The 19,419-nt window shown below is 37.3% G+C and overlaps 1 protein-coding gene across 1 annotated transcript in view; it reads right to left on the bottom strand.

The window, feature by feature from the left end:
* Positions 1–566: 566 nt before the first annotated feature.
* The window catches only part of lrp8 (low density lipoprotein receptor-related protein 8, apolipoprotein e receptor), a 91,673-nt gene continuing 72,820 nt past the window's right edge, over positions 567–19,419 (bottom strand). The window contains exons 13-17 of the mRNA XM_037698031.1: positions 16,255–16,396; positions 12,272–12,424; positions 9,353–9,724; positions 4,697–4,765; positions 567–1,393 (exon numbers count right to left, since the gene is read on the bottom strand). Of these exons, the coding sequence (XP_037553959.1) occupies positions 1,092–1,393; positions 4,697–4,765; positions 9,353–9,724; positions 12,272–12,424; positions 16,255–16,396 (1,038 nt within the window). The 3' untranslated portion in view covers positions 567–1,091. The remainder of the gene's footprint in view (positions 1,394–4,696; positions 4,766–9,352; positions 9,725–12,271; positions 12,425–16,254; positions 16,397–19,419) is intronic.

The following is a 19,419-nucleotide window of genomic DNA, read 5'->3' on the forward strand; positions in this document are numbered from 1 at the left end:
AAACGGCAATGACTAAAACGTCTTGTCTGACCTGAAACGTTGAGTGCTGATGCTCTTTGTCCTCAAAGAATACCCAAATACAGTAGTCCCTCGTTTATCGCGGCGGGATCCGTACCTTGACGCTCCGCAATAAGTGAGAAACTGCAAAGTAGAAATAATCCTTCCCACACACTTGCAATATTCTAAACAATGTTTCTAAACGCACAGAATGTCATGATTTTAGCTCTCTGCCTCCTCTCAGCCATGGCTATACTCAGCCACTTGCAAGCGGTCTCGGCCACGCCCACTTCTCCGCTCTGCACGGGAACAGCTGATCAGCTGCAGGAAGAAGTTTATACTGCAGTGTGGGCTGCACAAAGATGCAGCAGGTGCCAAATAATTGAAAATAATTTATTTTAAATGAAATTTCCATGCCGATCGTGTGGCTCATCCATCAATCACCCATTTGTGTGTCATGTCCAATCTTATTTTGAAAAAAAAAAAAAAAAATGCGATAGAGCGAGTCCGCGAAAAAGGAACTGTCAAGTAGCGAGGGACTACTGTATAAGTATGTTTTATTTAATAAAAACATTTTACTTAAGCTTTGGTTTTTAAATGTTTGGATAACGTTTTTTTTTTTTTCTTAAACACCTCCTGACAGGAATGTTACCTTGTGGTAAATCCAGTGTTTAGTTTTTTTGTTCAACAAGTAAAAAACAAGTTAGTTGCTTCAACAAGTTGTGTGAAACAAAACGAGATTCTTTGACTCAACTGGGAGTTTTGTGTTGAAACATGGACAATCACCACAAGAACCAAGAACACATTTATAACATGAAAATAAATGTGATGGTGGGTTGACCATGGGGAGGCGGTGATGATTAATTTATGCACTGTATGAATAAGACTGGGGAATGTAAAAAAAAAAAAAAAAAGTATAAATGATGTTGAGTGGACTATGCATGACTGGTGCTCTCAGTGAGTACTGCAAAAGTGATACATGGACTTTGGGAAGTATGCATGTGCAAGCCTGTTTTCTTGTCCCACCAGGCCAACCTTGTGCATCCTCCCACTGCCCCAAAATTCAAACACTCCATTTTCCTGCTGCTTTTCTCTCATTTGCCACTGGACAGCATGGGCGCCCCTGAGTACCAGTGAGAGTTGCTGTCTGTGACGCCGCTCCCCAGAGGAAGCGCTATAAACGGCTGGCTGAGGCTGCCACTCACTGCTGGGTAGATGTGACCGATGGAGTCGCTGTGACGCCCGATGTGGATTTCGTCGTCGTCGTCCTCCGTGGTTTTGCGGTAAACGGGATTGTCGAAGTTCATGCTCTTGGTGTTCTTGCGTCGCCAGTTGCGCCAAACCAGGTACCCGCCGGTGCAGAGTAATCCAATGACCACTGTGGCAAGGATAGGGACTGCATGTGTTTAACACACACACAACAACAACACACGGCGGGAGCGTTAACACAGCCCAGGGGACACGGAGCGGCGCTTAAAACACTCACACACAGAAACAAGGCTTGGCGAGATTCTTCAATCAACTGAAGGCTCATCATTTTGTCTTGATTTTCAAAACTCAACATTATCAAGACATTTGTGGGACAAGGAACCACAAATGACCAAAGTACTGCTGAGATTAGACAATATGGTAAAGCAAAACCCATGTTGCATTTTATCTTTCATTAAACATAAAATAGATATATTTGCACTACAAAATTCTGTTGCTAAAATATGATAAAAATCACAAAATAAAAAAACCAAACAATGAGCCTTCATATTGCGGTTGCTCATTCTACAGCATTTCTTCTCAATTTCACAAGATCATAAACACAAATACAGAAATCCACATGCACAATTTTCACTAATACCTGCCTGCATTCACCATCATACACACAAACTCATAATCCAATATGCACACTTAGACATCAATAAATGCAACATGCAGACTGAGCTAAACAAGAATTCATATAAAGTCTTGTAGCTTTTTGAACTTGAAAGTGTTGACTTAGCTCTTGTTTATTATTATCATTATTATTATTATTATTATTATTATTAGGCAGCACGGTGGCGCAACTGGTAGAGCTGCTGCCTCTCAATGAGCAGGTCCCTGGTTCAAATCCCGGTCCGGGGGCCTTTCTGGGTGGAGTTTGCATGTTCTCTCCGTGCATGCGTGGGTTTTCTCCAGGTACTCCGGTTTCCTCCCACAGACCAAAAAAAAAAAAAACCCATGCATGTTAGGCTGATTGGTAACTCTAAATTGTCCCGAGGTGTGAGTGAGAGAGTGAATGGTTGTTTGTCTCGTTTGTCTCTATGTGGCCCTGCGATGGACTTGCGACCCGTCCAGGGAGTACCCCGCCCCTCGCACAGTGATTGCTGGACATGGGCACCAGCGACCCCCGTGACCCAAAATGGAATAAACGGGTAAAGAAAATGGATGGATGGATGGATTATTATTATTATTATTATTATTAGGGATGCACAATATTGGATTTTGACCGATATTCCATATGCTGATTTGTTAAAACTTATTTGGCCAATAACCGATACCAAAACCGATATTTTTTTCCCCCTAAATCTACTTACAGAGACTACATAGCTTTCTCTGCTCTGGAATTAAAATAATACATTATTCTGCATGGTCTTTGTTAATTTGGTGCGTTACCAAATGCAGATCCCAAAAAAGGGGGCTGAAAATGATGCAACACTTCAACTTGGATTATGTTTAATGTCAAATTTATTCAGGACATTTACTCCCTCTAACACAATGACAACACTTGAACAGTGCAAACTTGTAATTTTTCACAAATCTAAACTCAACAGCGATGTCATAACATTGTGCTAGTGCTGCCGGCATCTTCGTCACTGGGTTGTAAAACAGCGCCTTTCATATCAGTGATTTTGATGGAATGGCCAATGTTCAATATTTACCTTTTCGCTAATATCAGCCAATACTGATACCATGCTGATAATATTGTGCATCCCTAATTATTATTTTTATTGTTACATTTTCTTCATAAAACCCTGCAAGGTTGCTTAACCTCCATCAGCATATTATCCCGGCTCTCCATTTGGGCTGTGATTTATAATTTTGCGCTCGCCTTGACTGAGAAATGAAACACTATCTGCAGACAGCCTGGCTGTGGTGTTTTTGGATGGGGTTATTAGAGGAGAATGAAGAGGGGAATGGAGGAAGGAGAGAAGGGAATTTGGAGGATTTGTGATAAGCGCCGTCTTTCTCCTCTCATTACCATATCAGCCAAATGCCTAACTGCCCTGCAGAACCAGTGTGCACACGTGAACAGAGGGAGTGTGCATATGTGGCTTAGTATGTTGAGAAAGGAACAGCCACATCAGCAGTGTGTTAGGATTGAGTGATAAGATGAAATTGGGTTAGTTTGCATCCACAGATGTGATTTCTTCCCCTTATGGAAGTCTCAATCTTATCATACTTTTGTAGTATAAGCCCAGGAGATCTATGTGTGGCTTCGTCTGTCTTTGCTCTTTTCTAAATGCTCTAAAAACATCAGCTTTTGTCTCATTCAGAATATTTCACTCCAATTAGAGAGCGGCATAACAAACCCGACTTCCTCTAAATACTGATAATCACTGCCGGGCTGTTTCTCTTGTGGAGCTGTGGGTGGTTCATTACTGGATGAGAGTGGAGAGCTGGGGTGCAGAAATCCAGCCCTTGTGGACTTCCAACAATAATTAAGGTTTGAAAGCTGCCAAAAATGCAGAATTGGGAGGATTGGTGGCAGTAATGACTGGCAAAAGGACAGAATGAAGGATGAAGGGTTAACGGTCTCAGGGGGTTGTTTTAATGAGCAGACATCTTAAATGTAGAGAGTAAAAGAATGACAAAACATGGGTTTATAACATTTTAGCATCTCGTGACTTATGAAACTATTCAATATTCTGGATCAAAGACATCTCAATTAGCAGCGTATGCAAGAACAAAAAAGGTCATTTGCTCATTCAGCTGATTTTTCAGTTTGCTTGAGCATGACATTATTAAATTTTCCCATATAATGCGATTTCTATTATAATTGACGCTAATGGAATAATTTTCCTAAGCTGGTTTGAAAGAAGTACTATTTTAAAATAGAGGATATGGTCAAATGAATGGTTCAAAGTGATTTTTTTTTTAAAACAGACAATAAAAATAAAAAGTGTCACTGTGCTTTGTTATGGAATTTTATATTAATTATTCACAATCTCTCCTCCTCAATTGTCTGAGTCAAGCCCCTAAGAACAATCAGAATCAGACGCAAGATTGCAGTGGGGACATGAACCTAATGTTGTGAACAGGTGGTAAAGTGGCAAAAAAAAAATCCCATTAGCTCAAATCTCATTAATAATAGCATTATGTTTCTAATAAAAAGGATTAGTCATTCACTGACTGATGATTTACCTCCATAAAATGACTTTTTCTAGAAGAGAGGCTTGAAAATTTGGTTAAATTTCTCAGTTTTAATAATATTTAACACTAAAGTCTCACTGTTATATTTATAGTACAAGTATCTATTACCTGAGGTCACATCAAAAACCCAACAATCACGCATGCACACATTTTTATCACATGCACACAGGAAGACAGAAATATCACAGACAAAAAAAAGTGCAGAACATCAGAAACGAGCAGAAATGAAGGAGCGAGGAGGAAGAAGCAGGCAGGCAGAAAGCAAAGACAACAACGTGAGAAGGCAAGGAGTACTCACCGATCGGGATGACTATTCCCAAAACGGCTACCGTGATGTTGTTACCTATGAGGTAGTGATCACTTGCAGCTGTGATGAATCAGCAGGGAGACACACACAAAAAGAAAACACAAAGTAAGCAAAAAGTTTTGTTCTGCACCACCCTAACCTTCCATTAGCAGCAGGCTAGCTGTTTGCCAAAGTGTGATCAGATGGCTCAAATAAAGTCAAGTGAGGAAGATGAACTGAAGAGATCCCAGTACTGGCTCTGCATACCAGTTGGCTGTATCTAGAAAGATAATGTGACGTTCTATTTGCTCAGATGGCATGTGATAGACACATAATTTGTCTTGAACACAATAAAACAAAACAAACAAAAAAAACAGTACCCGTGCATACAAACAGACATTTACAGAGAAAAGAACAAGAGCTGTTGTGACTTCAGACTAAGCAGCAACGTCTGTGAGCTCTGAGTCAGAAAATGTGAATTTGGCTTTTCTTTAAGAATGAGTGAAGTCCATTGGGTCCCAAAACTCTACAAGGGGGATTAATAGAATCTTATTAAAAACTCGCTGAGGAAGTCCTGGAGAGCGAAGGCAGAAAGAAGCAGTGAAAATGTCTCACTCTCATTAAGAACAATATGGCTGTAAGGATTTTTGATTTAAAAAAGACTTCATTAAAAGCTAAAAAAGTTAAGTCAGGTCCTCTGGATGTTTTTTTTTAACCCATGCAAAGGACTTGACAATGTTTTTACTGTAGATTTTTCTACCTGGATTATTGAGCATGCATCATGTCATTAAAAGCTATTCTTAAAACTGTGCATATTCATATTTGGCTTTCAGTAAAGCTGTTATCTTGTGTATATGGCCTGTCTGACACAAAAACAATGATCAATAATCTAAAAATAGGAAAAATACTAAACTGTTAATAAAAGAACACACTGAAAGCTGCCTTCTGTAAAAAAACAAACAAAAAAAAACTGCTTTGGGATGGTCAGAAATAATATGTAGTTCACTATACAAATAAAAAACAACCCCTGCCCCCCTTAAAATCAGAACAGAAAAATGTATAGTAATCCCTCGCTACTTAGCGCTGCGTTTTTCACGGACTCGCTGTATTGCGGTTTTTCTAAATAAGTTTGGACATGACACTTATTATACTATTACTATTTGGAATATATATGAAAAAGGTTATAAGCTCAATCATCCAGGTAGATAACAACAAAAAATGTTAAATTGTGACAACTGTACCAGTTTTTTTTCAGTGACATGTGATAACGTGCAATAAACCTCAACTTGCACCAACAGTTTTGTTTTTTTTGTCTAAAATTTGTGCTCTTGTCACGGAATCAAAATGTTTTTATTTATTCATTCATTCATATTTTTATCTATTTATTAAATTATTTATTTTCAGTTTTTTGTTTTTGTGGATAAAAATGTAACCCCCCCCCCCCAAATTATCACTTAATTGATAAAATAGGCATGTGCAGAACATAACGCTTAACTTTATAATAAACTCCTAATATCATTTTACTTCACAGTTGACTTACTCTTATGTCTATTCAATAATTACCCACAATGAAAAAAAAAAAAGATAAAAACCTTTTGAAGAGTGTAGATGTATTGAAACTTTTGCTACCAGCTGTTGTTTAATTCCCATGTTTTCTGTTAAACTCCCGGTTGTTCCTGGCCCCACAGTGCCAGCCTCACTGCTGCAAACACACAACAGCTGATGCTGGCAAACCTGACGTTGTGCACTCAGGTAAAAATATAACGCATGGCCTGCGGCTTTCAACACACGTCTTGTTCATGTTCCCATTTTAGTTTAATGTGTGTCTGCTTCCTCTTGTTTTAAGCATTTCTGGTGATGAAGATGACAACTTCAGAAACTCAAAGGAAACACATTTTTGAACTTAGTAACATAAAAAAACTCATCCTCCACAAGAGATGCAGCAAACATCTTTTATTTTATTCCCAGAAAAGCATGTTTACTCCTGCCTTGTTCTCATTTTGTCATTTCTTATCCTTGTAGAAATGCATTTTTTCTTCCAACAGTGTTGAAATATTTAGTTATGTCCTATTTTGTTCTGCCCACTCTTCACTTTCTTTGGCCTCTTTGTTGGATTTAACTGTCCCTTTCTGTTTAAATGTTTTGAAATTTACTCTCTCATTTATGACCTTTATGCCATTAATTCTTCTTTGTTAAATCAAACTCTCATTTCAAAAAGTCTTTCCCATCTTCTTCTTCCTTTATATGATTTAATGCTTCATTTCTTGTCTTTTTAAATAAAACGAAAAGTCAAGAATGAAAATTCTTGACTTTTTTCACATTTCTGTGAAAATGTGTTCACACACACAATACAGCACCTTGTTGTTATCAAATGCAGTTTACATCATTATACTTTGTTTTACGTCTTTGGCTCACATCTGAAAGCAACTGTTCTTGCCCTCTAAATGCTCACAACCTTTTTTTGTTTATAGCCCTTTTTACAAGTGCTTACTGCATTTTCTAGTCACAGCCAAAATCAGTTTTTCCTTGGCCGTTGTTGAATGAGTTTTAATTTGAATCAGGAACAGGACAAAAAAGTGACGTTGTTGAATTTGGCAATGATAAAAATGTGAATATATTCAAGCCAAATGCTTATAAAGTGCAATAAGGAAATAAAAATATGGGTACCACTTTACAAAAAAGCTCCCCTTATAGATGGTTAATAAATAGTTTATAGATACATTATTAATTCCTCTATTAACACTTTATAAATCATTATTAACTGCATATTATGCATTAATTAAGGGTGACAGAGAGACAAAACTGACCAGTTTCTTGCCAAATATTGAGCCATATCTGTTCCCTTTATATTCCATCTAGAGTTGTTATATTAAACATTTCAGAGTAAGTTACTACTGTGTAAGCACAATAAGCATTTGTAAACCTATTTTTAATATCATATTGTACTTTAACACTGCATAAGTATCTACAACTAATATTATATCATAAAATATATTGGTTTACAAATGCTTATTGTGCTTACAAGGTATTAACTTAGTCTGAGTTGTTTAATATAACAACTCTAGATGAAATAACAGATTTGGCTCACTATTTGGCAAGAAACTGCTGTTTTGTCTCTACGTCACCCTTAATTAATGCATAATAAACAATTATTAATGATTTATAAAGTGTTTAAATAATAATGTATCCATAAACTATTTATTAGCCATCTATAAGGGGAGCCTTATTGTAAAGTGGTAGCAAAATATGTTTCTATGAAAAAGTAAATGTTGTTCACATTAAGTCTGATGCAGTTGTCAAAAGAAGATGCTTTAATTTGATGCAAATGTTTTAAAATGACGTGCGTGTGACTATCTGAGGATGGCTGTGTACTAACTTGTAATTAGCTTTCTATCTATTGCACTCTGGTTCTGCAAAGAAACAACAACAATGTATGTCCTATTGTGTTCAAATTGATCCTTGTTCTCTTCAATTAAGCTACAACAAGGCACTTTTCAAGGAAAAATGTGCAAACTTTAGTGACTTACAAGCAACAGAACAATCACAATTCTCCTCTTTACAAGCACAAACAACTGCTACGATCCAGACAGAATTGTATGAAAATGATCAATTCCTATTGAAAAAAGGTGTTGGATTTATTCATTTAATTCAAATTACTGACATTAACTGTCTGTATTGAAAATTACTATGCACTTATATATGAGAGACCAGGACTTACCTGCGAGCGCAACGCTTTTTTAACTGCATGCAAGATACAAATACATCAGTTTTTAAATTTTATAGTTTAAAAGATAAAATATAGTCCTCATTTAATGCATTTGTACCAATATATTACTCTAAATTCAATATGCTACAGTTTTAAAACCTCTCCCACTTTGATTCTGTTTTTAGCCTCCCACTATCTGAAAAGGGTGAGTGATTAAAAAAAAAATACATTTATATTGGTAAAACAAACAAAGAAACAAACGTCGATTTCTCAACAAAACAATAATAATCAGAAACTGACTTTCAACTATAGCTGTAATACAAACCTTCATATCTGCAGCACACTGCATCGTCAACTTAACCGTAGTGTTCCAACAAAACATCTGCTTGTAAATATAATTTACATTTAAGCATATCTTTGTGACTCAATTGTGGCTTATCCTGTTTATTTTTCTTGACCTCATGGCCGCGAGGCAACGGCAAATATTGCCAGTTTTAGGGAGTGAAAGACACGAGGCAGCACAAAGGACAGTCAGAAACAGAGGAAGAAAGAAAAAAAAAAGAGTGGCTGTCAGAAAGTGAGGATGAGTGATGAACAGTGGCTGTAGAAAATAAAACCAAGTCTCGTTTGTAAGCTCCATCACCTCTGAAACTGGTCATAAGGGACCAAGAGTGAGAAGACAAAGTGTGAGTTCTTGAGTGTGTTTATGTGAGTGAACAAGTGAGAAAAGGAGAAGAGAAAGAAGTCATGCAGTGGATGGACAGATGGTTAGAAGGACAGATGTAGGGGAAGAGAAGCAGGGGATGGAGAGGAAGCTAATGTTCTGTAAGTACTGGATTTCAGCTTCCTGCTGCTTTGAAGGCAGTTGGTAATGGTAGTGGGGATTTACACACAAACACACACACACACTGTTCTTACACTTCACTCATAACCTACGGTCAACGTTCCACCATGATACATACCTCTGTGAGAAAGGTTGGCATTGGTCTCTTTTTGAATGCTGTTGGGGACCACTGAGCCCAGTACGGGTGTGTGTGTAGATGTTGATGTCAGACTGGTGGAGCTGAGGCTGGTCGTCTCTGTGCTTGTGGCGGCGTGCGTTTGAGGGTGCTCTGTACTTCTGCTGCTTCTCGAGGTCTGAGGTGGCGCTGATGTCGTCAGGCGCCTTGTTGTGGGCCTTGGCGTGGTAGATGCAACAGTGGTGGTGGTGCTTGTGGTGGTGGGCGTCACGGTGGTAGTGGTGGTGACAGGGGTGGTGACAGGGGTGGTAGTCGTTGCTGTGCCTGTTGTAGTTGTGGTGGAAGTGGTTGTACTGGTGGTGGTCCTGACTCGAACTGGATACAAGATACAAACAAAAAAAAGGGCACATTAAAAACTGCTCATATAAATGAAGATATTTAGGCCATAAAGTTTTAGGCAAAGCACACAATGCTGGTGACATAGAGGCGTTTTTGTTCCCCATTGCGGAGCAAAGAGAGGTATTGGAAATACTTTGAGTCTGTCCGTTCGTCCGCACTTCTGTCTGTCCATCTGTGCGTGTTGAGAACTTGTTAACTTGAAATAAAAAGGGAGTGATCAACTTTCATTTGGTGTGTGGCTGCATAGGTGTAAGAAAGGTCACTATCAAAAATTGCGTTGCACGTCATTATCCAAGATCATGTGTGTGTGTGTGTGTGTGTGTGTGTATGTGTGCAAATTGACCACCCGATCATTTGAGAAAACTATGCTTTCTAGTTTTTTATATTGCTTAAAAGTATAGTTTCTTCAAATGATTAGGACGGTCCCTGGAGTGGCCAATGATTAATTTATGGTGGCAAGTCAAGTTTATTTACAAAGCACATTTAAAAACAGCAGCTTAACCAAATTGATTAACAATAAAAATCAATGGCAGTAATTTAATGTCCCCCCCCCCCCCAAAAAAAAAAATTAAAGCATCAAAAGAAAAACATAGACAATAGAATACTAAATCAAATCACACTGTGTTAAAAGTCAGTGAAAACAGATGTGTTTTTACAAGTGATTTAAAAACAGGAAGTGAAGTGGCCTGTCTAATGTTGGGGGGGGGGGGGGGGTGCAGATTGTTCCAGAGTTTAGGGCCCACAACACAAAAAGCCCGATCTCCTCTTTGCAGTCTTGTTTTTGGCACAACCAAAAGCAGCTGATTGGATGATCCCAGCGCCCGAGAAGGAACATAGGGTTGAAGTAGGTCAGAGGGTGCACGGCCATTTAGGCCCTTAAATGTCAGCAGAATTTTAAAATCAATTCTGATGAACACAGGGAGCCAGTGAAGGGAGGACAGAACTGGTGAAATATGATCAGACCTACGAGTTCCTGTTAAGAGCAGAGCTGCAGCATTTTGGATGAGCTGGAGACGTGACAGGAACACCTGACTGACCCCAACATAAAGTGCATTTCAGTAGTCTAGTCCAAAGAGATTAGGCTAATTGTCCAATTGTGGAAAAAATTACTCCCTCCACTCACCAGAATCTGTCACTCTGCGCTGCCTCAGACAAGCAAAAATCAATAAATAAATCAAAACTACCTGCATTCTTCTACACAGTGCAACTCCTACCCATTTCAATATCTTACACCAAAAAAAAAAACAACAGAAAGTTTACTTGCATTCTGTTCAATTCCATTCCAGAAAAAAAAAACACTCGTTCTGAAAACTACAAACATTCACTATTCAAATCCCTCAGCAACAGGGGACACTGATGCACCACTTGTTTCCTCTTAACCAAATGAATAAACAGAAGTTATCTGATCAACAAACTAAAACATCTCTTTAAAGCTGCTTCAACCAACAAACTAAAAAAAAACAACACGCAAAAAGGAACCAATGCAGACATTTAGGTCATAAAATATCAGAGTTCAGCAGAAACAGTTGTATTACATCAGGAAATCCAAAATGGTGCCAGCTCAACACACATGCTCCTGCTCTCTCTTGAGACGCTGAATGATGGCCCACATACATCACAATCCTCTCTTTCTCACTTTTCTCTGAGTCAGCTCATTTTGCCTCACCTGCCGCTGCACGAGGTGTGAAACTAGAGAGGGTCTATTAAGGATAACAACTCCACAAATGCTGCGACTCTATCGAGGAGCTGTGCAAGGTGAGCTGTGAAATAAGGTCAGTGAAATAATGGAGGGGCGTTGGGGACGTAGGCAGAATTCCTGACCCATTTATTGAGCTAGTACTAAGAAGGAAAAAAAAAAAAAGGTTTGCATTCTTTGAAGGAGTCAGCTTCTGAATCCATCAAAATCAAGACACACATGATGAAATTTGATTTAAATAAGAGCTAAAATTATTATTAGGCTGTTTTTCAGGGGAAATAAAGGATCTGCTGAATGAAATAGAAATGATCCAAAAGCAAGAATGTGCTGTCATAATAAAATGTTTATCATTTTTAAAGGGATAGTCTGGTCATTAGTCTAACCTGGACATATTCTGCACTCTAACTATTCATAACTAGTTGACAGAGCATCAATTTACAAATTACCACATTTTACCTTTACGGGCTTTAAGCACAACATGTCTTTAAAAAAAAAAAATCATAAGGAGTTTATAGAATCTCACAAAATGTTCCAGGGTGTGTTTTTTCTAATCATATTATCATCGAATATCATTTATTTTCTTGTGAGTATTTATGAAAACTTAAAGCCCCAAAACACTCAAAATGTTGTACAGTTGAAAGATGAGTGTTTATTTATAGAAAGCATAAGTACTTTATAAAGATGTGGACAGTGCTGGAATTGTACAACCCGGCACTTCATCTTGTCGCTGTGATTAAAGTGGTGCAGATCTCATGTGAGCACAGTTCCTCTCATTAGGTTTACCCCTGGAGTTTGTGATTTATTGGGTGAGAGTGTGAACGACGTACCTACAGCACAGCGCCTCATGTCTGGTCCCAGCTCCATGCCGTCAGGACATGCACAGGTGTACTTGGGGGAGTGGTCTGTGATCTGAGGGGCCTTTAAACAGAGATACTCACAGCCACCGTTGGGTAGACTGCCCATGTTGCACGTGTCAGGAGCTGAGAAGACATAAGAAGAAAAATCATATATATATATATATATATATATATATATATATATATATATATATATTTATTTATTATTATATATATTTTTACAAAACCTTTGTGTGACTTCAGCAAATAGATTTGAAAACTCAAACTGAAGCGGTGACAAAACTTTTTTTTTTTTTCAAAATCTTTACTCAAGTAAAATATTTAAATGCAGTCTTTTTAACCAAAGATGCCGACTTGTGAACATATTGCTCAGCTTATAATGTGGCACAGCAACAGAAGGACGTCAGGTCGTTGCCGTTTCGGCATGTGAGGAGTTATCAGCCCGAGTGCCACTCGTTAAACACAGGCTTTAATTAGATGGGTTTTTTTTTACACTTCACATAGTAGCTCTGTAAAGCAAATAACAGCTGTTTCTGAATCCCATATCTGTAAGATACACTTTCAAAACACTTTCTTGAAATTGATTTGTGATGGAACATTTAAAATGTTGCACCAGTGTAAAAGCTGGCAAAGTGCAACATAAAATAAATAAATAAATACAAGACAAAGAGGGACTTACAGCTGAGTTTGAAAGGAACTATATATATATATATATATATATATATATACATTTTAAAATTTTTTTTTTTTCATTCATACATTCAACCTTTGTTTAGACAGGTAAATCCCATTGAGTCTCGAGGACTCATTTACAAGAGAGACCTGATTTCAACAAAGAATGATGCCAACAATGGACAACAGCGACAACAATAAACAGTTATTAAAAAGTCATACAATTTTTTTATAACAAATAGGATGGCTAAAAAAAGAAAAGTAAAAAGAAAAGAAAAGTAACAAAAACATATCTATCTATCTATCTATCTATCTATCTATCTATCTATCTATCTATCTATCTATCTATCTATCTATCTATCTATCTATCTATCTATCTATCTATCTATCTATCTATATATATATATATATATATATATATATATATATATATATATATATTCCCCTTTGCTTCAGAAAGTAAATTAATCATTGAGCCTATTCTTATACTATACATATTTACTAAATATACTAAGTCTAAAAGTCTATATACTATATATACTAAGTCTGTTGGAGTCAGTCTCCCCACCATCACAGACATCTACACCTCCAGATGCAGGAAGAGAGCCACCTGCATCATGAAGGACCCCACTCACCCAGCGCACACACTTTTTGTCCCGCTCTCCTCAGGAAGGAGGTTAAGGAGCATTAAGTGTAGAACCACTAGACTGAGGAACAGCTTCTACCATGAGGCTGTTAGACTCATGAATCTCTAACCAGGATAATCACTGTGGAAAATCACATCATGATGCCGATTTATTTCATGCTGCTGTGTTCATTCGTGCTCATCTGCTCACATAGACTCATGTTCGTGCTGCTATTCAGTGTATCGTTTTTGTACAACTAGTGCTTAGTGTATTTTTAGTTAACATTTTTCTTAGTTCATATCTTGGATCTTATTACAGTTTTTCTTTTATATTTTATACTTTTGTTGGATGTAACTGAGACCCTGTGTACACAGTTTTGTTCCACCTCATGTACCACATGTGGTGGAATGACAATAAAGAATCCTTGAATACTTCAAGGCACTACATTGCTTTTGTGGAAAAAGAATGAGGTGGGCAGTCCCAATGTTAAATCTGATTTGTGTTCATCTGAGTAAAAAGTGATGTAAAGCCACATTCGTTTTATTTTTGAATCCTCAGGGACATTTTGTAATTTTTAAAATTGGGTTGACTAAAGCACTTATGAGAAATTAATCTTTTAAGTAAGTAGTAAAGCCAAGTGCTATGTGCTGCCATTATTGTACGTTTCCATACAATGGCAAAATTAGTTCTCTGCATTAACCCTTCACACAGGAGATACACCCAGGTGGAGCAGTGGGCAGCTACATAAGCACCCAGGGAGAAATTAGGGATTGGATGTATTGCTTAGGAACACCATGGCATGTTTACCCACACACTTAGAAATAATTGAGAATCAAAACAAACAAACAAACCTGATTCAACCTTGTTAGATTTATTTACCTGGATTATTGAGCATGCATCAGGACACAAATGCAAAAGGGGAATTTTTTAGCAATCTAAACCGAACAAAAAATACAAATAAAGAAATAAAGAAATAAAACAAAATAACTAGTTTTAAACAGTGACAGCCCAGTGGGATATTACCTTGACACTACTTTAAACCATTAAAAGTTATAGCTACATTAAAACGGAACAAATAACAGAGTAATGCCACCAGCAACATACAATATTAGGGAAAGTGTGAGGACAATATAATTAAAGAGTAAAATAGTAAAGGATAAACTTGTATAAACTATGATGCTTCATTCAGAACAATGTTTTATGAAACATTTCACTTATTAAAGCTACTGGTTTGACAGGAGAGCTGGACTTTGTTCAGAGTCTAACATGTCTGGGCCGGAGAATGATTTTACTTTTGTATTTTTTGGCAATGTGAAGCTAACGTTCATTTCTGTGATATCTTTTGAAAGAAAAACTTGTGATTTATTAATGAGAGAATGCAATTATCTCCCAACTGGCACACATGCTGCTTTGAACATGGGAGAGGAGAGAAAACAAATCACAACAACACAGACTCGCAAACAAACGGCTGGCGCAGCGAAAACACGCCAAATTACACACCATACATTAGCTAGCATGCACACACACATACATACACACTCACACACCTACCCCACCCCACACCACCCCCCACGTACACAAAGCAACCAATCAAGGGGAAAAATGAGAACATCATTTAACATTCTCAACACAACCCTAAATTAAATGTAATCGCACTAATCAGGAAGACATTTTTTTTTAGGTTCAGACAGTTAATCCTCTTGTCTATTACAAAACATTAAAAATAAAATTAATAATAATAATATTTCAAGGTTTTATTTGTGATGCTGAAAGAATTTTATATTAATTTATTTGACTACCATATTTTCCAGAGTATAAGTCACAGTTTTTTGCATAATTTGAATGCCCTGCGACTTATACACTGAAGTGACATATTTATGTTTTTTCTCTATACTTTTAATACAATTTTTGGCTGAGATCTGACAATTTCATTCATTCCAATATGGAAAATATTGAACACCAACATTTTCGGCCACTAGAGGGCCCTCGACTAATATGGCAAGCCAAGTGTCTCATTAATAAGTAAACGTGGCTATTAATGAGACACTTAGCTTGCCATACTTGCCTGCCACCTTTTGTCTCGCTCTGGAACTCCTGGAGCAAACGTTAAATCAGCTTCATTTCGCTGCGCCGCCCAGGCGAAATGCAGCTGATTTGACCATTAAAGTGCATTTATTAAAGAAACGTTCAACTGAGACACACCTTTGCTATAATTTCTAGCAAACAAACAATTGTTTTTAAGTGTTAATCTTGTTAAATTCTTGTTAAAGTCCTCCCATGCACTCTCCTGCAGCTACCATTTGGCAGCCAATTGATTTTTGGCACAACACCGGCCCAGATTTCCGGGTTGTCAGCAGTGACTCATAACAAACACGACACGTCAGCGGTGACGCATAAGATGCGACTTATACGGCAAAGTGACATTTTTATGTTTTTTTTTTTTTTTCACTTTTAGACATATTTGGACTGATGCGACTTATGGCGGTACGACATGTGCAGTGGAAAATACGGTATATGACTGAAATATGTATTCTGCTGGACACAGTGCAGTCCTTGCATACGTTACCCTTGACTTCATATTTAATGCTGTGACAGCTTGGTGTTTTTTCATTTCACCGTTTCAGATCAGATGTACTGAGTGTGTTTATGTCTTACCCTTAGGCTGCCTCTGTTCATGAAACACCACCAGGTCCAGTGGGTTATTAAGATCCTCTGCTACCTTCGCCACATCATGTCCCGTCAGTCGGTTTGCACTGTAGATCGCCTCATCTTCCAAGTCTGTCCAATATATGCGATCCTGTAGAAAAAACAGTGAAATATTTAAAATAAAATGCATCAAAGGCCTAATAAAGACTTGATACTTAATCTAATACCAAAATGAATGTATATTCATGAAGACAATACTTAGTTTTGCTAAACTAATAATATGTTTGATGAGTTTTAATGAGCTTACCAACTTTTGAATGTGGTATATAGTAAAAAATATTTATAAAATAACCTGCTTTGCCCATACTCAGTGGATTATTCTAATGACAGACTGCACATCTTACTCCTTGTATTACAAAAGCTACACAGTTTTATAGAAAAATGATAAATATTCAGATTTCATGAAAATGAAAGACTTTAATTAGCTCCTCATTGAGTGAAGTCTGTTGGTGACTAGTTGGGAGACAGCGTTCATGAAGGAAACTCCAAAATGTCTCAAAATGTTCACAAGTTCTCAAACTTGTCTCCAATCATTTGCAATTTAGTTTCCATCAATTCTAGAGCAGTAGAGTTTTATTTAGGAAGTCTTCTATAACAGAAAATGATGCCAGTAACAATAATAATAATAATAATAATAATAATAATAATAATAATAATAATAATAATAATAATAAACTGTCCAAATCTGCTTATCTTTAGTTCAAAACTGCACTTTTGTAGATTAAACCATCAACGTGTTCACAGCCTAGTATTAAGTTCTGCAAGCACCAAAATAAGTCATCATTAACAAAAAAAAAAGGTTGATCAAAATGTGTCCACGTCTTCACCAGTTGCACTCAGAATTCAGTAAGACAGCAACTGAAAATCTGCTCATTTTCTCACAATGTTGTTACCAACAGTTACAACCCAGAGAGACACTACCCTTGACATTGGAAGCATAAATATGCCTCTTTCCTCCTCTTCCTTTAATTATTTGTTCTTCTCACAAGTCCTTGCAATTATCATTAGTGATATTACAAAACGAACTGATTCACAGCCCAAGTGGTCAAGGCACTTGGTATCCGGTCTTTATCAGGTCTCTCTTGTAAACGAGTCCTCGAGGCTCAATGGGATTACCTGTCTAAATAAAGGTTGAATGAATGAATCCATACACCCACGGTCCCTCTGTCTGAGCAGGAATCATTAACTATGGTATAAGAAAGCAAAGATGTGGTGCAATGAGCAGGTTCAAAGTCAAGGTCAAGGTTTCTTTATTGCCATTCACATCACATGTAGTACATGTGGTGGAATGAAATTGTGTACAAAGGGTCCCAGTTATAGCCAACAAAAGTATAAATTATAAAGAAAAACAGTAGTAAGAGCTAAGATATGAACTAAGGAATACACTAAGTACTTGGTGCAAAAACATTACGTCGAACAACAGCAGCATGACCATGAGTATGTGTGAGCAAATGAGTACGAATGAACACGGCAGCATGAAATAAATGAGAAGCATGAGTGCAGCAGCATGGATAGTCAGCAGCACATAAACAATTGAGTGGCATTACAGTGATTTAGTTTTTCACAGTGATAATCCTGATTCAAAACGCAAACAGAAATGTGAAAAGCTAAGAGATAAAACAGTAAGGATAAAATAAGTCATCTGATTTTTTAAGATATTTTTATGATAGTCAAGGCAAGAAGCTGCAGGGATCCAACCACAGTTTGTAAGGCGAGTTTAAATGTGCATCAGTCACAGCATTTTTTTGTTGCTTTCCATTTGAGTTGGATTATCAGCGGACTTAACCTTTCTCCAATCGCCTTCTTTTCCATCTTTCAATAAAAATCTGTATTCCTCCATCATCTGTACTTATATTGAGATAACCTTTACTCTTCATGACAGTTATGCTGAAACTGTGAAAGACAAATATCAGCCATGCTGATAAAAACTAGCCTCAAATATTTCATTCCATCTCCGCTTTTGCCTTTTCCTCCTCGCTATAGATGTCTTTCTCAAACCATCCATCTCAACCTGTTTTCTTTGCTGCCAATTTTTTTCACACGTCCTTTTTTTTCTGACCTTGTCGGCTTCAAACAGCAATGCACACCTGAGGAGAGTGGTTCTCTTTGTTGTAAGATCAAGGTGAATCTTTCATGTGTTGGACCAATACACAAGCGCACACAGGAAACTCTCCTGAGCACATGGCACGTCAGTCAAAGCTGCGTCTCTCGGTGGAAAGACGGTACATCTAAATGGAGTCTTTAAAAGGTCAAGGGGAGAACAGCCTTTGATGACTTTACACTGGCTGTATCTCAGAAGCATAAAAACAAAGTAACAGAAAATTTACATGAAAAAGAGTTGATGAAGGGAGAAAATTTCAGTTTATCTTACATTAATAATTGAAAAGACGTTTTGTAAGCCATTTCACTAAAGGTTACATCATCTTTTCAGTCATTTTATTTGATAAATCATTTTATCAGATCAGATGAAGGTTAAGAAAAACAACACAATTTGCTTTTCTTCATTTTATAAAGCGGTTGTGACACTGTGAAACATTTATTATTAATACATATTGGTTTTCATTTGATATACCCCATGTGACTGTGAAAACAATAAAGTCTTTATTTTTTGATAAGGCACCAAATGTGCTCTGTCTTTTTCAACAAATCTGTTTTCAGTGTCTCCTTTTTCTTCGTTCCAGGACCAGTTCATCCTTTCACTTATGCCCTCTAGACAAACAAAGGGGGAATGAAATGGAATGGGAAAATACTAGAGGAAGCAAAGAGAAAACATTACCTTTGTGAGCCTCTACTGTCTACATTACCTCAGGGCTTGGTGTGAAGGCAGGGGGCTGACACTGACTGGAGGAATTTGTGTCAAAAAGTGTGTCTTTCTGGGAGTTGGCTGATTGTGTTTCAAGACTTTTGATAGAGAAGCTCTTTGTTTTTATTTTGTAGTTTTTTTTCTCTGGGGGTACGTATTGAGTTAGCATATAAAATGTCTAATAGAGTTAACATTTGTGACAACTCAAAGTTCACATGCATAAAGGAGAAAGAGAATGGACACTGTCCATCCATCCATCCATCCATCCATCCATCCATCCATCCATCCATCCATCCATCCATCCATCCATC

The sequence above is a fragment of the Nematolebias whitei genome, chromosome 3, assembly GCF_014905685.2.
Source record: "Nematolebias whitei isolate Nwh7 chromosome 3, NemWhi1, whole genome shotgun sequence".
Lineage (NCBI taxonomy): Eukaryota > Metazoa > Chordata > Actinopteri > Cyprinodontiformes > Rivulidae > Nematolebias > Nematolebias whitei.